Source organism: Malaya genurostris, chromosome 1 (genome assembly GCF_030247185.1).
Source record: "Malaya genurostris strain Urasoe2022 chromosome 1, Malgen_1.1, whole genome shotgun sequence".
In the NCBI taxonomy this organism is placed as follows: domain Eukaryota; kingdom Metazoa; phylum Arthropoda; class Insecta; order Diptera; family Culicidae; genus Malaya; species Malaya genurostris.
Window position 1 is genome coordinate 18,759,157 of NC_080570.1, and position 16,809 is coordinate 18,775,965.

The 16,809-nt window shown below is 39.3% G+C and overlaps 4 protein-coding genes across 5 annotated transcripts; all 4 read left to right on the forward strand.

Annotated features, from left to right (window-relative positions):
• Window positions 1-568: 568 nt before the first annotated feature.
• LOC131434193 (protein HEXIM1) lies at window positions 569-7,278 on the forward strand. Of its 2 annotated transcripts, XM_058600856.1 has the most exons (3): window positions 569-1,695; window positions 1,759-2,043; window positions 5,621-7,278. In XM_058600856.1, the coding sequence occupies exons 1-3, from the start codon at window positions 1,074-1,076 to the stop codon at window positions 6,007-6,009; spliced, it is 1,296 nt and encodes a 431-aa protein (XP_058456839.1). In that variant the 5' UTR covers window positions 569-1,073; the 3' UTR covers window positions 6,010-7,278. The 2 variants fall into 2 exon arrangements, with proteins under 2 accessions (XP_058456839.1, XP_058456833.1); XM_058600850.1 differs by having other exon boundaries at window positions 569-2,043.
• Window positions 7,279-10,408: 3,130 nt separating this feature from the next.
• LOC131434220 (single-strand selective monofunctional uracil DNA glycosylase) lies at window positions 10,409-11,577 on the forward strand. Its single transcript, XM_058600876.1, has 3 exons — window positions 10,409-10,938; window positions 10,995-11,258; window positions 11,308-11,577. Exons 1-3 carry the CDS (start codon window positions 10,525-10,527, stop codon window positions 11,575-11,577), a joined length of 948 nt encoding a protein of 315 aa, XP_058456859.1. The 5' UTR covers window positions 10,409-10,524.
• A 54-nt stretch (window positions 11,578-11,631) lies between these two features.
• LOC131434229 (tRNA-specific adenosine deaminase 2) lies at window positions 11,632-12,206 on the forward strand. The gene has a single exon (XM_058600884.1). It carries the CDS (start codon window positions 11,632-11,634, stop codon window positions 12,115-12,117), a length of 486 nt encoding a protein of 161 aa, XP_058456867.1. The 3' UTR covers window positions 12,118-12,206.
• Window positions 12,207-12,317: 111 nt separating this feature from the next.
• On the forward strand, window positions 12,318-14,608 carry LOC131434210 (tetratricopeptide repeat protein 30 homolog). Its single transcript, XM_058600867.1, has 3 exons — window positions 12,318-12,457; window positions 12,521-13,229; window positions 13,286-14,608. Exons 1-3 carry the CDS (start codon window positions 12,398-12,400, stop codon window positions 14,473-14,475), a joined length of 1,959 nt encoding a protein of 652 aa, XP_058456850.1. The 5' UTR covers window positions 12,318-12,397; the 3' UTR covers window positions 14,476-14,608.
• Window positions 14,609-16,809: the final 2,201 nt, after the last annotated feature.

Below are 16,809 nucleotides of genomic sequence, written 5' to 3' on the forward strand. Positions count from 1 at the left end.
TAGTGATTGGATATCTTCGAATCGAGGCAACTGACAAATTCGGCCGCGAAACGTTTCCAACAGAAATATAATGCGACCAGGCCGTGGCAAGAAATGAAAAACAAAACACGTTAGTATGGGTGGCGTACAGAAATAACGTAACTTTTTTGATTTTCGAATGGAAACTGTGTTCAAAGGAGAATTCTATTGAACTGTCGGTTTTCCGTTCAAAAAATTCATTCATTAAATTTGTTTGATCACCTTAGTGAAAGCTTTCTCAATTTCGATGGCTACGCGGTAAAAACATTTCCCGCCATTGTATTAACCTTGTCGTATTAAAATATTATTTAAACGGAAAGTTGCAAATTGGAAAAATTCCCGAAAAAATTGGTTACTATGCGCATCAAACAATGTAAGCTAAAAGTAAATACGTAAACTTTATTGGTCGAACCAACCAGTTCTCGTAATATATGGACACTGCCTGAGCCGAACACGATCCCCGCTTCGCCACGAACAACTAGACGAGCTGTAGCGCGAGAGGGTACGAGCGTATCACCGTTGGTCCGAACGGCACATTTCGTATCGAGAAACGTACGTGAGAACATGCTGCTCCAGAGTGCACTAGAGTGACTATCTCTACTTATACATCCACATCCCATATACGGGAAAGACATCGAGACTTGGAAAATCGTCAGCAGTCAGCAGCGACGAAAGAAGAACAGCAACGGAGTGATTATTTTATGAAGTGAAATCCAGTGGTGTACCTGGCAAGGGGTTCGGTATTCATTGTCGGCCGTGTCAAACGGTGGGAAGTGTGAGTTGGCATTGTGTGGGGATTGAAAAGTGATTTTAGAGCACATACCGTTGGATACAACCCTGGTGGTCGTTTCGTTTTCTCTTTCGCCTACCCTTGCTTGTATAAGTGCGCCACCACCGGTTCCAAGTGGTACCATTTGAGGGTGAAAAATGGCGACAACTGTTCGCTTCTGCAAGGAATCAGTGCTATTGAATAAAGTGAACGAATTTTGGCCAGTGCTGTAGACACGAAGTGAAAAATTTCAGTGAGAGATTAAACACATTGACAATTAGTCAAAATGTCGATTAAAAATGCCATAAATACGGGAGAAAAAGAAAATTTGCTGGCGAAGCAAAATGACGTCGCACCAACACAGTGTGCGACCGCAGCGGTTACTGAGACGCTACAAGCGGCAACCGAGTGTACTACAGCATCGGAAACACGATCTGAGCCGACCGTGTTGACACTAGCGCCGCTAGTTGATCCGTCGACCACCGGCACGATGCTCGTTGATGAAAACGACTCCGCCAGTGGGAATCAGTTCGACATTGCCCTAGCAACGTCCAGTGCTGGTGGTTCGACAAGATCGTCCAGTAGTGGGGGTGGAAACGGAGCAGATGCACCGGGTGAAAAACGTCGCAGCTCTGGCGAAAAGTCCAGCAGCAGACGGAAAACTCGTCGCGGTAAAACTAAGCGTGGCAAACGATCGTCAAGCCAGCGAGCGTTCAGCAAGAGTCCGTGGAAGTTCCAGGTACCTAACCTACGCAAACGACGTTCCGAAGTTACACTAGGGTCAACTGGTGGGGGTGTGATTCCGTTAATAGCTCCTCTCCGTCAGCTGGATCATCCACTGTTAGTGCCATACAACACCAACCGTTTTCTGATGGAAGACCACATGCCACATGTCCTAACTCCATCAGGTAGAACTCGTGATTCTAGTTTTTCTATAGATTCAGAAGAAAATTATTTCTACTCACTACCAGAGGATGAAGAGGAATTTTTGACTAAGGAATTCTCCAGCGTGTATGAGGACGCGCGTTCGGAACGGCTCGAAGGGTTGAGTAAAAGCCAGCTGATTCAGGAATACCTCCAGCTCGAGGCTAACTTCGAGCAAGTCACGCGGCGGTACAACGCCGCCAAATCGTTTGCGCTTAAGGAGGAAACCGAAAGTGCTGCGGGTAATACAGCGACCAAAGACCCGACCGAGGGAGGCTCGGACCGGCGGCGGTTGGAGGATAGAGTTCGGGAGCTCACCGCTGAGAATCTCGGTAAGTGTGTGGCGGCGGCGAATGTAATTTCGAATAATGCATTATTCTGCGGGATGGCAGATAGGTCATGGGGGTAAGAAAAATAAAAGGCAGGGGCTTATCGGCTGCAGCAGTAATTGGCCCACTATCTTGCGTTTCTTTTCTGTCAATGCTGGTGGGGCAGAAAAAGTGTTTAGTTCGATTGTTATTTCTTTTTTAAATTTGGTGATGTGACCAGTAAAAATTCAGAGAGTATAGCAAATTATTTCAATTAATAAAAAAAAACATGAGTGAAAATATGTACTTCATATCGCAATTCGTTAATATTATCTGCTCCCGTACACATCGAAAATCGTTCTCATCATTACATTTACAAAATCGATGAAAAGCATTTTGAACTTCTATATGAATGGAAATTTACAATGCATTCAATAATTTACATAATAAATAGATTCCGTCAACCACAAGACATACCTAAATTTTGTCTGTGGAATTGAATGGTATTTGAATCCAAGTAAATTGACCCATGGTCTTATGCATAACTGCCCCTCGTTCTATGGGAGTTTCGCTACTCGTGGGACAATTATGCTAAGAACGGTACACTACGAAAATCAACGAATTAAATTGAGCTGTAAACAATAAAAATTAACCTCAAAACCATGAGTTTTTGCGCTGTTCAAATATATTTTTTTTTACAAGTGACTATAATAAATCACTTTCTAACGTTCCACGCGTATAATTAATCGCATAGAGTTACGGTTCTTTTGCCTAAACATAATTAAGGTCTGCGTTAGCCTTTTAAGATGATAAAAATATGCCATTAAAATAAATACAATGTTATTGTTAAACATATTTTCAGTAATATAGTTCATGTTTCTCGATATGAATCAAAAGACAATTTTTACTTGTTAACAACATCCAACAAGAAACAGATTCAAGATTCAGTTTGGCGAGAGCTGTAGAGAAAAGTTAAAGATTTTACAGCAGAACAGAGAGAAGCAGAGAGAAATGTAGAATGGAGAGATTTGAAGGCACAAGATTCGAGAGATGAAAAACTGCCGTCGTATTTGTGACTGACTCTAAACAACAAAAATGTGTTTCTATGCTTTTAGATTGGACTGTTTCTGGAATTCATCCACCATTTGACTTTGTTAGTCACTGATTAGTCAGTGATTTCTATTATGTCACCTCTGCGTCCCTATTCTTTCTCTATGTATATCATGTAACAATACAAATACACGCATTTCAACACTTACTAACCGTCTAACGATGTGTAATTGTGAAAAATGTGTTCGTCGATTCTTCTGATACGACATGCTGGACCTTATAGTGACCCGAGTGAAACAACACACTGCTTATGTATGCTGTGTACGATTGGTGAATTTCATGCTTTGCCTACTGTGAGACCTGATATCGAAAGCTACATGATTAATTCTACATATTCATCGGTTCGCCCGTCTATATAATTCAAGAAGACAAGAAGACAAGAAGACAAGAAGACGAGAAGACAAGAAGACAAGACAAGAAGACAGGACAAGAAGACAAGAAGACAAAAAGACAAGAAGTTAAGAAGACAAGAAGACAAGAAGACAAGAAGACGAGAAGACAAGAAGACAAGACAAGAAGACAGGACAAGAAGACAAGAAGACAAGAAGACAAAAAGACAAGAAGTTAAGAAGACAAGAAGACAAGAAGATTAGAAGTTAAGAAGACAATAATACAAGAAGACAAGAAGACAAGAAGACAAGAAGACAAGAAGACAAGAAGACAAGAAGACAAGAAGACAAGAAGACAAGAAGACAAGAAGACAAGAAGACAAGAAGACAAGAAAACAAGAAAACAAGAAGACAAGAAAACATGAAGACAAGAAGACAAGAAGACAAGGAGACAAGAAGACAAGGAGACAAGAAGACAAGAAGAAAGGAAGACAAGAAGACAAGAAAACAAGAAGACAAGAAGAAGTCTTCTTGTCTTCTTGTCTTCTTGTCTTCTTGTCTTCTTGTCTTCTTGTCTTCTTGTCTTCTTGTCTTCTTGTCTTCTTGTCTTCTTGTCTTCTTGTCTTCTTGTCTTCTTGTCTTCTTGTCTTCTTGTCTTCTTGTCTTCTTGTCTTCTTGTCTTCTTGTCTTTTTGTCTTCTTGACTTCTTGTCTTCTGTCTTCTTGTCTTCTTGTCTTCTTGTCTTCTTGTCTTCTTGTCTTCTTGTCTTCTTGTCTTCTTGTCTTCTTGTCTTCTTGTCTTCTTGTCTTCTTGTCTTCTTGTCTTCTTGTCTTCTTGTCTTCTTGTCTTCTTGTCTTCTTGTCTTCTTGTCTTCTTGTCTTCTTGTCTTCTTGTCTTCTTGTCTTCTTGTCTTCTTGTCTTCTTGTCTTCTTGTCTTCTTGTCTTCTTGTCTTCTTGTCTTCTTGTCTTCTTGTCTTCTTGTCTTCTTGTCTTCTTGTCTTCTTGTCTTCTTGTCTTCTTGTCTTCTTGTCTTCTTGTCTTCTTGTCTTCTTGTCTTCTTGTCTTCTTGTCTTCTTGTCTTCTTGTCTTCTTGTCTTCTTGTCTTCTTGTCTTCTTGTCTTCTTGTCTTCTTGTCTTCTTGTCTTCTTGTCTTTTTCTCTTATTGCCTTGTCTTGTCTTGTCTTCTTGTTTTCTTGTCTTCTTGTCTTCTTGTCTCCTTGTCTTCTTGTCTTCTTGTCTTCTTCTTCACTTATCTTTTTGTCTTCTTGACTTCATTTGTAACGATAATTATGTAAATATCATACTTGATCATACTAGTTTGTTGTTCCAGTCAGTAGTGAATAAATAGTGGAAAATAGTAAGAGATTTGTCGAAATGAATGGGGTGGCGGTAACCGAACACCTTGGGGTGCTGGTAAACGATATTGGTAGACATTTAGCAAATGACAAAAAAATCTTTGGTTGCGAAAATTTTGATAGCATCCGGTATTAAATCACGAAATAGATCTCTTTCACCTCATAAATATTCAATCCACTCACCTTTTCGATTGATGCTTTTAAATTTATAATACTATAAAAAAAATGTCAGAAAAAACTTTTGTGTTGATTTTCACGCAATTAAAATTTGTTTTGAGCGCAGCAATAAGTACAAGCATCTGTTTGCTTTGGTATTCCGCACAAAAAGAACGTGCTGCTATTACACACACATGACATTTTTTGTCAAAAGTTACGGTGGGGTTCCGGCAACCGAAACCTTCCCCTAAATTTAATGTAGCATGAAATATCGGAAAAAATAACCTAGAAGAAACAGATAACACCACAAGCATATTATTAGTTTTACACATGATAGTTCAGCTGCATCGAGAAGTATGGCTTCCAAATGATTCAGTGGTTGTAGAATGGTGCCGTGTAATCAAAAGTGAGTTTATTACATCTAGATATCAGAACATGATTGGTCCTATTTTATCATGTTCTCTCCATTCTGTTTGTAATTGACTACGACATCGTTCAAGTGTGCACTATCGCAGAACGTATATGGATTTGATTTTCGCAACTCATCCTAATGAAAAAAATGCGTATTTAGTACCGACAAATTTGAATATCTGATGTGAACATTTTACCTGAGATGTTGTAACCAGTTCTCTCGTCTGTCTTCATTCACAGAGCTTCGCCGACAGCTCGAGCACGCGTCCCGCATCGGTATGGTCCTGTCGGCTAAATCGTCCCCACGAAACAATGGAAATCCGGTCGAGCGGATGGATAGTTCATCCTGTACGAGCAGTGAGGATAGTGAATCGGACAGCTCGACCTCATCCAGTTCGAGTACCACCGGAGATGACGATGACGGCGATGGCAATGGGAAACACCATGACGCTAGTAGTTCCAGCAGCATGAGCGGAGATGAAGAAGATCAACCAGGAGGAGCACCATTCGGCTTGCTTTTTGGTGCAGTGGAAAACCCGCCACTGCCGTTGGTAGGTGAGGATGTATCCTTTCCGATGGACGAAACTCGCACGATACAACAAAACGGTATACATCCCGATGAAGATTAAATATCCGGTTCCTTTTATTTCTCTGCATCCGCTTTTTGCATGGTGATGCAGGTCATAGTCACTAAGCGATAACCGGAGCTGCTTTTCGTAGCAGTTGCATAAGAATAATTTGATAATATTTCTTTTCTAATATTGATCTACATTAGCGGTAATCGGAAAACATAGTCATCTAGTTAAGCTTAACTGGAATTCTCAATATTTGAGAGAAGTTTTTCACCTCATATTTGTTTCTGCTTCAATTCAGTTTAGTTATAATTTTAAAAAGCATTGATAAAAAATAACACGAAAATAAGTCATAAAAGGAATATTGTTCACAAAAAGTATGCCCATGTTTTTTTTAAATAAAATATTGTGTTAAGTTTGCCCTTACAAAAGCAACTACTTGAGTTGCTACAGGCGTTGAATACAAACCAAACCACATCCACAAATTCTTACACACAAAGATGACGCAGGTCGTTGCGACAAAAATGAAATTGATATGTGATTTCTCGAGTAAAATAACGCTATTTTAGTATATCGAATGACAAGTAAAATATACATACATGAATTAAGCTATTAAGAGAGCTACATTTTATAGCGATAACAAGACGGAAATAAATTATGTGATTACCAGGCGAAACAAATAAGAATTGCATATATTTTCTAAGACACGGAATTACAATTCAAGGAAACAAAAGAAAAAAAAACAAAAACTTACCTCGGCGGACTCAATGTTGTTAATTTATATCTAGTTTATTTCCATACATGAATTTGAGTATTTGAATAATAATTTCGCTACTTATGATTATCTTAAATTTACACTCTTAAAAGGAATCGAGATAATAATCCTATCGCTTCATTCGACATTACTATAAATACAATAAAATGATTCGTTTGGCTAGAATCCCTTTGTATTTTGTCAATCATTCAAATTTGTAGGACATTATATACCAACGCCGATCTGCAAAAGTCGAAGTTTTTTTTTACAAATGTAACTGTAATAGATAAACAAGCGACATCACAATAATTGAATGAAGAATGCAAGGCGATTGTGTGATTGAATATTACTACTGATCTATAAACTGCTAAACGAACGCTTATTTCTGTTATACATTTTAAGGCATGCATTTTACAATTTATTCTATATTGTATTGAGGATATATTCGTAAGAATCAACCAGGCGATGATATGGTGAACAAAAATCGAATTTTGATGAAATGTGAGTTAAACTAGGTATACGTGTTGTTTGAAGGAAAAAAGTATATTAATGATCAAATCAATAAAACAAAACCTTGGTTTGATTACTACGTAGTGATTTATGACCGATCCCAAATTCATTAATCTAAAACTTATTAACTGAGAATAGGCGAATTCGAATCAGTATCTAATAGTTTTTTCAATACCTTACCAACAATTCAATCATTAAATCTTGAAATTATGTAAGTTTTGTTACATTCAAATTTTGGCACGATCTTATTATATAACTCAAATACCATGCCTAATCTCATGAATTTAAAGCTCGCATTTTATTGTGATAACGGCCTATAAGCCACCTTCATATTGAAGAGGAATTCCGAAAGACTCGGCACTCGCTGAGAGTAAGTCATAGTAGTTTCTCTTTCGTCTGGTGTTAAAATAGATACTCTATTTTTCATTTTTGCCTGCAATCCTTTTCAAAAGTGGATGTTGACAGATGGTTTATTGACCGTTATCACAAAAACCGCGTGAAATCAACTCTCGGAGCAAACCCTTGCATTATTTTGCATGCCCAGTAGAAAGTTAAAAATAAGTACTTCAAAACCGTTCAATATTGGTTCCGTGCAAGTGTAGAATGATTTACTGTACATTTCGTAGGCCATTGGTCAATCCAACTTCCAATAAATCCGGCCTTGTCACGACGCCATCTTGATGAAATGAAAATCGGAACTTCAAAATCAGCTGAAGGTGACGTGAATAAGCGATTAGTAATGCAATTGTTTTACAATTTACCTTTTTTGTTTTGAGACATCAAGTGGAAGTAATTATCACAATTTGAAAGTCGCGATCAGTATCAAAACATTGCAGTGTTTGGGGCTCAAAACGCGAGGGACTCAAAACGCGAGGGGCTCATCGTAATCGGTGTACTTTCAGATGGCAGGTGCTAACACATTGGTGTCAGATGGCTGAATAAATCGCTTCAGACGGAACCGAAACCAATATTGAATGAATTTGAAATACATTTGTAAGATTTCTTACTGGAGAACCTAACCTATAAAAGGACCTAACTGCAAATGAGAGCCTTACTTTGTTAACAAAGAGAAACTGTCATTTGCAGTTAGGCTCTTTTGTCGTGGAATTATTGATATGTACGAAGTTCATCAAATATGTTTTAAAGTCATGTAACAGTGGTTCAACTCAGCTCAACACAATAATTTGTCCAACACTGAAATTATATCGAGCGTTAGAGTGTGACGTAATTTGTTCATGAGTAGCATATATTTAGCAAAATAAGGAACAAAACACTTCCTAAATTATCCCGTAAGACAAATGAAGCGGCGGTCCGATGTCCCATATTTCAAAAAGTTTTATCTCTGTCTACCTAATTTGTGGAACTGTTCTAAAATGTGCTTGTTTTGATGTATTTTTCCGGTTGATATTCATCTATCCGACGGATATTTATTCCCAATATTTATGTTGATTCAAACTGAAGCTTTAGGTTGAATGGTTGAAAATATCCAAACTTTTAGGTGAAATCAAACAATTTTATTCTTGAAAAATATACTTATACCATCCGAAACTATTGAAAAGTTTATTTTAATCTCGATCTCATAAAAATACTGATTTGAACTTCCACCATGAAATTTCTTTTTTCAAACCAGGCACATTCTTATTCGTGTTACTTTGTTGCTAACAATTTCTAAACTTGAAAATTAGCCAAGGAATTTAAATAATTAAAAATTTATTCAAATCAGAAGGGACATTCAATTAATCAGAAAAGAAATTGCTAAAATGCAATGTCTTTTCTGATGCCTTGAACGTTAACGAGTGGTGACTTGTAGGACGCCAACAGATTGTGAATATATGGATTATATTGAACTGTTCGGTGCATTTCCCCGCATACGCATGACTGCCAGATGACTGACTAAACGCTGCCAGCTGGAAAAATATGGCTGGCAGACATTCTGGTGACCGACTGCCTCACCGCTGCCAGATATACAACTCAAACGATACAACCGTATCCACCAGGATTTTTCCACATTGAAATCTTTGACATTTTCAGCGAAGGTGAGAAGTCGAAAACGCTCGGCTTACTTAGATACAGGCGACTTTGTTTTGTCAATTTGGATTTGACAACCGTCACTGAATCAGTTTTGGTAGCCGTCTGGTGGCCATGGCTGCCCAGGTAGCCAAAACGCTATGCGGGTCGCCCAAACCAGTTACATGCGTGAATAAAACAACTAATGCCGTTCTCGTTTTTAAATTGCACTACACCGGTGTAGCGAAAGATGCACTGAAACCGTTCGTTTTTTACCAATTAGGTTTTGCACGAACATGACATAACCTCACAAAAATAAACAGAATGAACTTTTTTTGACAGTCGACGTGTACTTCTTTACAGTTCAAAAGTTCATCAGAAGTTCATCGTTCGAATGTAAAAATTGCAAGTCGCCTAACACTCAACAGATTCATACATATATCGCTCCTTGATGCTGGAAACACATACAGGGCAATCTTTTTAGTTATTTTCACTGTGGAATACGTTTTTAGCAGGCACTTTTTCGTCATTTTTTTCAATTTTTAACTTGCAATCGCAAATCAAAACAAGTACACGGCAACTGTCAAAGATGAACTTGATTCATCGGCAGTTCATTTGTGTCGTCATCGTGCAAAACCTAATTGCACTACACCAGTGCTACACTTTTTCTGCACCGATACCACTAGTGTAGCACTCATCAAAAGTTCGGTGTAACTCTGTGCAATGGAATTACTGTTTACGTTTTCATTATTTTCGTTCGTTTATTCATGCCATGGTGTAGCACTGCCCCGGTGTAGTGCAGTTTAAAAACGAAAACGACATAAATGTGAATGATTTTGTTTTTTCGTTACTTTGAGATTCTTGGGTTTAACTCTCATTTTGTTGATTTGCATACGCTTTAAGAACATACGATTGCATACGTCCAACTAATAAAACATTGATCGAAAATAAGGAATAATCCTAAATAGGAACTGAATCCAAAGACAAAGCATTCATTGCTGTTTTTCTCCATATACTGTCATTACTAGTTTCGCCCTACTTTAAAAAAAAAGAACTGAATAAAAGTTCTTTTTTGTTTCACTTTTTCGCGCGACTCTGATTAATACGAAGACTCTGATTCCCGTAATTTTGATTCGTGAGTGCCTTGTTTTTATGAGTTCCTGTTGTTGCGTGACTAATGAAATCATTGAGTGACTGGAACCGCAATTTGTTTTTGCTGTTCAACCAGTTTGTGACTTTGTGTATTTCGCTTTAGTTGTGCGTTTGTCAAAGGTAATAATTGATAACTGAAGAACATAAAGATGTTGCGCAAAAAACTATCGCTCCCCGATCAACCGGAAGCGACTCGACCATCCGAATTTTCTCTTATACAATTCAACAACGAACCCAAACCGAAACTGTTGACAGTGAAACCGGCAACGAAAGACGATAGTTTACAACCTGCGACCGGTGATGCACAACCTTTACCGAGCGAACTGAACTCTTCGGTGGCGGAACAACACGAACCATTATGGCAACGTGTTTACCAGCTCGAACTGCAGCTTTGTGATGCTTTAAAGCAAATTGCATTGCCTGCTGGAGCAGTGGCTACGTATGATCCGATAGAATACGCAGTTGAACTTCATCTAGCGTACATGCAGCGCTATTTAGATGGTCCGAAACCTATACTGTTTCTTGGCATGAATCCGGGACCATGGGGAATGTGTCAAACCGGGGTGATAGCTTCACGATCAAGCAAATACAAATGATGTTTGAATTTTCCCATTTCCAGGTTCCGTTCGGATATGTTCCTGCAGTCCGGGATTGGATGCAACTGCGTGGTCAGGTGTTGAAACCGATTTCCGAACTGTCTGTTCGTCCAGTGGACGGATTCGCTTGTACACGCGCTGAACAAAGTGGCCAGAGGTGGTGGGGTCTGTACCAAAAGATTTGCGAAAAACCGGAGAACTTTTTTCGAAATTGTTTTGTGTTTAATATTTGTCCATTGGCGTTTTTTCATGCTAGCGGTAGGAACATTACTCCGGCTGAATTTAAGGTATTGTAAAACGATTAGATATACAGAGTTTAATTTCATTTTTTTATAGGGTGCCTCAAAAACACGTATGCAACAGGTTTGTACTGAGTATCTTCAATCAGCGCTGGAATTATTCAATCCATTGATTATTATCTCTGTGGGACGTTACACAGAAGATCGTGTTAAAACATTGGTCAAACAGAACTTGTTGGATCCGACACGTGTTCAACTTAAATGCATGCCTCATCCAAGTCCTCGTAGTTTGAATAATACTAACTGGCATGATAAAGCGTTACAGTGGCTAGAAGATAATGGCATTATGCCTCATCTGAAAGCTTGATTCTGTAATAATTTTTTATTGAACAATCACATTGAGAACAAGAGTAAAACAAAAATGGATCATTTCATGGAACAGGCATTGGAACAAGCGCGGCAAGCCGATCAGCTTAAGGAGGTCCCGGTCGGTTGTGTATTTATTTATCGTAACATGATTATCGCCAGTGGGTGTAACCGTGTGAACGAGACGAAAAACGCTACACGTCATGTTGAATTTATCTGCATTGATCAAGTGCTCGAATATGCCAGAACGAACGAACTGAGCTATGAAGACGTGTTTCGAGAGGTTACCGTTGTGGTCACCGTAGAACCCTGCATTATGTGTGCTGCTGCACTGATAAATTTACACGTCAAGGAAATCATCTACGGCTGTCGGAATGATCGTTTCGGTGGTTGCACTGTGCTTGATGTTCCGACACTGCTGGAAACGGACATACCCATCCGAGGTGGCGTGCGTGCGGATGAAGCTATGCAGCTTCTGAAAACGTTCTACAAAGGGGAAAACCCTTCTGCGCCTGTTCCGAAATCAAAGACTCTTCGATGAATTATAATTTGGTTGCATAATAATTTGAAATTCAACTTTTTGTAAATATTTAATCATTTATCACTATAAACGTACTTTTTATAATGAAACTTGTTGCGTTACCTTGCCGAATTCCATGTATGATCGTTATGCGCCTGATTCCGAATAGTAACTAGCTCGGCCACGTGTTGCATGTTTGTAAACCAATTGCCATGACGACAAGAACGTTAACACAAATTTTGCTTAATCAATAAGACGTGAAAATCTACCTGTTCATTATTTATTTTCCAATTACTAAAGTATGTTTTCACAAAATATGCTTATTCGTGATGGAGAATACACTAAATCCATCTACACTATGGTAAGATTTACGCATCATTTAACGAAAATCACATCAAAAAGTAGCCATGTTCTTTATTCTCAGATCAAGGAAGAGCGGTTTCTGGAAGCAACTAACGTTCTAAATACTATCCCGGAGGTGTCGACAACACGAGCTGGATTATCTCTGCTGGGACATTGCTATTACCAAATGCAAGATTTCATTGAAGCATCAAACTGCTACGAGCAACTTGTGAACTTGGTTCCGGACGTTCCGGAGTACAAACTTTATTTTGCCCAGTCTCTCTTTCAAGCAGGACTTTTCGAAGAATCTCAGAAAATAGCTAGTACTTTGGAGGCCCCTCATTTGAAAGATAAAGTGCTTCAGCTACAGTCAGCTATAGCTTATGGTAACGAGGATTATTCCAGTTCGCAGTCCTTGCTACTTCAGCGACAGACCACCGGGCAGGAGGCTGCTGTTAAAAACGACGAGGGGTGTCTGCTTTATCAGGCTAACATGTACGAAGATGCCTTGCAGAGGTACGGGTCGGCTTTGCAAGCCGGCGGATTTAATCCGCATATCGCCTACAATGCAGCTTTATGTCACTACCGTAAAAAAGAGAATTCTCAAGCCTTGAACTACATCGCTGAGATTGTTGAACGTGGAATAAGAAATCATCCGGAGTTGGGTGTGGGTGCTCAGACGGAAACTGAAGGCGGAGCACGAAGCATTGGTAATCCACCGGCTCTAGCTGCATCCGGTTTGGCACAGGCTTTCAACTTGAAAGCTGCCATTGAGTACCAAGAAGGAAATGGTAATACAAGGTTTCGGTTCAATGTAATTTACTATCTAACGGATAACCCTTTTTAGTCGAAGGAGCTCGTGAAGCGCTAACCGATCTGCCTCCACGTTCAGAGCCGGAATTAGATCCTGTCACTTTACATAATATGGCTTTGACTGATCCTGTAGGGGGAGGTGCCGGTCTCAGACGATTAGCATTCTTGTTGGAACTAGGACCTCCAACATGCCCACCGGAAACATTTGCAAACCTACTTTTACTTTGCTGTAAACATGAGATGTACGATACAGCAGCGGACATTCTCGCAGAACATACACATTTAACGTACAAATATCTTTCCCCATACTTGTACGACCTCCTGGATGCTCTCATTACTGCTCAGTCGACACCGGAGGAAGCGGAGCAGAAACTTGGGGTTCTAGCGAATAGTATTGGAGGTAGATTGCGATCGCTGGCTGCCAAGGTTCAAGAATGCCGATCAGCTCCCGATCAGAACGCATTACGTATGGCCCTTCGCGAGTACGAATCTGCATTGGAAAGCTATTTACCGGTAGCGATGGCTCGAGCCTGGATACCGTGGCGTCTGGATGACTTTCAAGGGGCAGAGCGTGAGTTCCGTTCCAGTGCAGAGTTTTGTTCAGAAACCCCTACTTGGCGTTTACATGCTGCTCACGTACTTTTTATGAGAGGCGATCGTTACAAGGAAGCCGCTGCGTTTTACGAACCAATCGTTAGACAGAACTATGATGACATACTCGCTGTTTCCGCCTCGGTTTTGGCTAATCTTTGCGTAGCTTATATCATGACATCGCAGAATGAGGAAGCAGAGGAGTTAATGCGCAAGGTCGAAAGAGCAGAAGAGCGTAAAGGTTCCACCAACGGACAGTGTTTACATCTGTGTATAGTGAACTTGGTCATTGGCACACTGTACTGTGCCAAGGGTAACTACGAATTTGGTTTGTCAAGAATTGCACATGCCCTAGATGGTGGTTCTGGTGCCAGACTCTGTGCCGATACGTGGCTTCATGTCAAGCGGTGCGTTTTGGGACTGCTTACCGGACTGTCCAAGCAGACCATTGTCCTACCGTCGATAGCGATCCAAGAAACGATTAGCTTTCTGAAAACATGCGAGTCGTACGGCTCATCCATTCCTTCAGTGCTTTCGGGATTGCTGGAAGAAACTGGTGAACAACCTCCGACAATTGGACTGGAAGCACGCAAACTACGTGCACTTTTACTTAGATTGATGGAATACAAATGAGTTTTTTTTTACGGTACGCCAGCATATACGAATCAACGATTTAAGCACGCAGTTTTCTATATCAATTATTTCTAACATTATAACAACTTATTCTTCACTGTGAAATTCTAGATTTCACTATAAAACAATAGAATTCGGGAAAATGTCAATAAAAACATTTGTAACAAAATCAAAACCAATTGTTTTCATTTAGTTCTCTGTTATTAAAAATTCATTTTTATTATTCGTCAAGTTCAAACAATCACTTCAAAATTATTTCATTGAATAGTAATATAAATCAACTTTAAACATATAAAACATTCCTCTCCTGAGGAATTATCAGTCAGTTTTTTCAACGTGCTTCTCGAAAGTCAGTTTGAGCGCCTCGGACGGTTCCTTTTCCTTCAGCCATGGGCGACTCCAGGCAGTGATTTTATACATCTCCGCAGTATCGTCATCGTCAAATTTGATATAGAAAGTATGCAACGTTCCGGCCACTACCTGGCGAGTGCTTCGGATGATTTTGTAACTCCGTCCAACATGTCCATCACTGCTGGCTAATGCCGTTCGAATGAACTCGTGATGCTCCTCTTGATCTGGATTCTCAACCGGTTGAATGCCACCAGCTAAGCGATCTGCCATTGTCGAATGATGCAAGTAAACAGTACTGGGAGTACACTAGCAAGGTACTTTATATACCTCGAACGCAATGGACAACACAAACGCGCGGGTACTATTCTAGAAAACAAAGAAATCACGGCAAAACATAAATATTTAATCCACACATTTTATCGTTAAATAAATAATCAGTTGCTTTTAATATTATTCCAATGTTAACAGCATTGATAAGTAATGAAGCAAACCCATATCGAACAAAATAACTATTAAATATGTTTAAACCTAATTTCCATCAATAGAACGTTACGGAAGTCTTATGACTCACTATTGGATGTTGAAACTGAACTGGAAATACGCTGCGTAATTTCAACACCTTTTACAACTATTCTAACAACAGTTGTTAATTTGTTGCTCACCTGCAATAGAGTTAAAATGCAATTGAACTATTTCACCGCTAGTTGAATTAGTTTAATCCTGCTTTGTAAATTCATAGACTAATAGTAATACTTTGTTTAACGATCGCGGATATCAATTCCATTACAAGACATACAGCAGAAAACAGAGGACCGTTCACAGATGAATTTATGTTTTATGCAAACCAATATTTTACTCGCATGGAAGTTGCTGCATGCTAGTTTCAGTAGAGCTCTGAAATAATTTAAACAATTCTCGGTTGATTTTTCAAATGGCCGTATGAGCAAGTGACATATTATCTTTGTTTTATTCTATTTCGATTATTGTGACGTGATTGTAAAGGTTTTCTTGTACTTTAAAATTCTGTTTGAGAGTCGAAGGTTTCAGGTATCATTTTATACTAAGAGTTGAATGATAAACTTGGTGTAACGATGACAATCGTTACGATTAGTCCACAATTAATGCATTAGAATTTATTTCATTCAATAAGCGCGCATTTCTTCAAATTTGTCTACGAAGATGCGCACAAGCATTTTCTGACTCAAAATGTAGAACTGTACAACAGATAAAAATGTGCACCACAGACAAAGAGTAAACTCTGAGCAATAATAAACAAAATGTACAGACCCTTGAGTCATAAACGCTGTTCAAATATAGCATTGCAATAGGTCGGCTAGTCCTAAATAAACACGAGTTGTATATTTCGTTTCCTCCTTATATGATTAGATTCGTTCGAGCCGACACGCTGTTAGGGCTCAGTACCCGATAATTTTATTGCTCAGCTCAGACCCAAAACTAAGATAAGGGCCGACCGAATTAGCTGGGTTGGTCATATAGGCACCATCGAAGATTAGAAAAGGAACACGATAATGTATTCAGTCACGATGTTCGGTAGAGCCGAAATATGAATGTATATGTAAAAAGAACCAAACTGATTCAACTATCTGTCTCATTTTTGATGTACTAGATTAAGTTCATTTGTATATAAATTATGTTCTTTCGTTTTAATAGATCAGTCTCAGTCTAAGTCTAAATCACGGTGTCAGTGTTATTATCCGAAAACAACCGCACGATCCGAAAGCGTCTTCAGTGTGCAATTTTGTACTTGCGACTAGAATACTGAACGTAGTATCTCTTAAGCAAACGTCTAAATCCACTATCTGAAAGAGCGCCCGAAATTCTAACAGTTAGCGTGGTGTTTCTTCTTTCCTTCGCGGAAGAACCCACAAGTGCGGCTAACATTTGGTGGCTCCAGAGAGGAGTTAGATACTCTTGGACGCCTTTTTCCTTTTTGATTAAATTTGTGGTGTGCACGGCGCCTTA

Coding starts and splice junctions, on each gene's coding strand:
- LOC131434193 (XM_058600850.1), top strand. CDS start 1,074: ATGTCGATTAAAAATGCCATAAATACGGGAGAAAAAGAAAATTTGCTG. Junction 2,044..5,620: donor GCTCACCGCTGAGAATCTCG/GTAAGTGTGTGG, acceptor CTTCATTCACAG/AGCTTCGCCGACAGCTCGAG.
- LOC131434210 (XM_058600867.1), top strand. CDS start 12,398: ATGTTTTCACAAAATATGCTTATTCGTGATGGAGAATACACTAAATCC. Junction 12,458..12,520: donor CTAAATCCATCTACACTATG/GTAAGATTTACG, acceptor CTTTATTCTCAG/ATCAAGGAAGAGCGGTTTCT. Junction 13,230..13,285: donor TGAGTACCAAGAAGGAAATG/GTAATACAAGGT, acceptor AACCCTTTTTAG/TCGAAGGAGCTCGTGAAGCG.
- LOC131434220 (XM_058600876.1), top strand. CDS start 10,525: ATGTTGCGCAAAAAACTATCGCTCCCCGATCAACCGGAAGCGACTCGA. Junction 10,939..10,994: donor GGGGAATGTGTCAAACCGGG/GTGATAGCTTCA, acceptor TCCCATTTCCAG/GTTCCGTTCGGATATGTTCC. Junction 11,259..11,307: donor TTACTCCGGCTGAATTTAAG/GTATTGTAAAAC, acceptor ATTTTTTTATAG/GGTGCCTCAAAAACACGTAT.
- LOC131434229 (XM_058600884.1), top strand. CDS start 11,632: ATGGATCATTTCATGGAACAGGCATTGGAACAAGCGCGGCAAGCCGAT.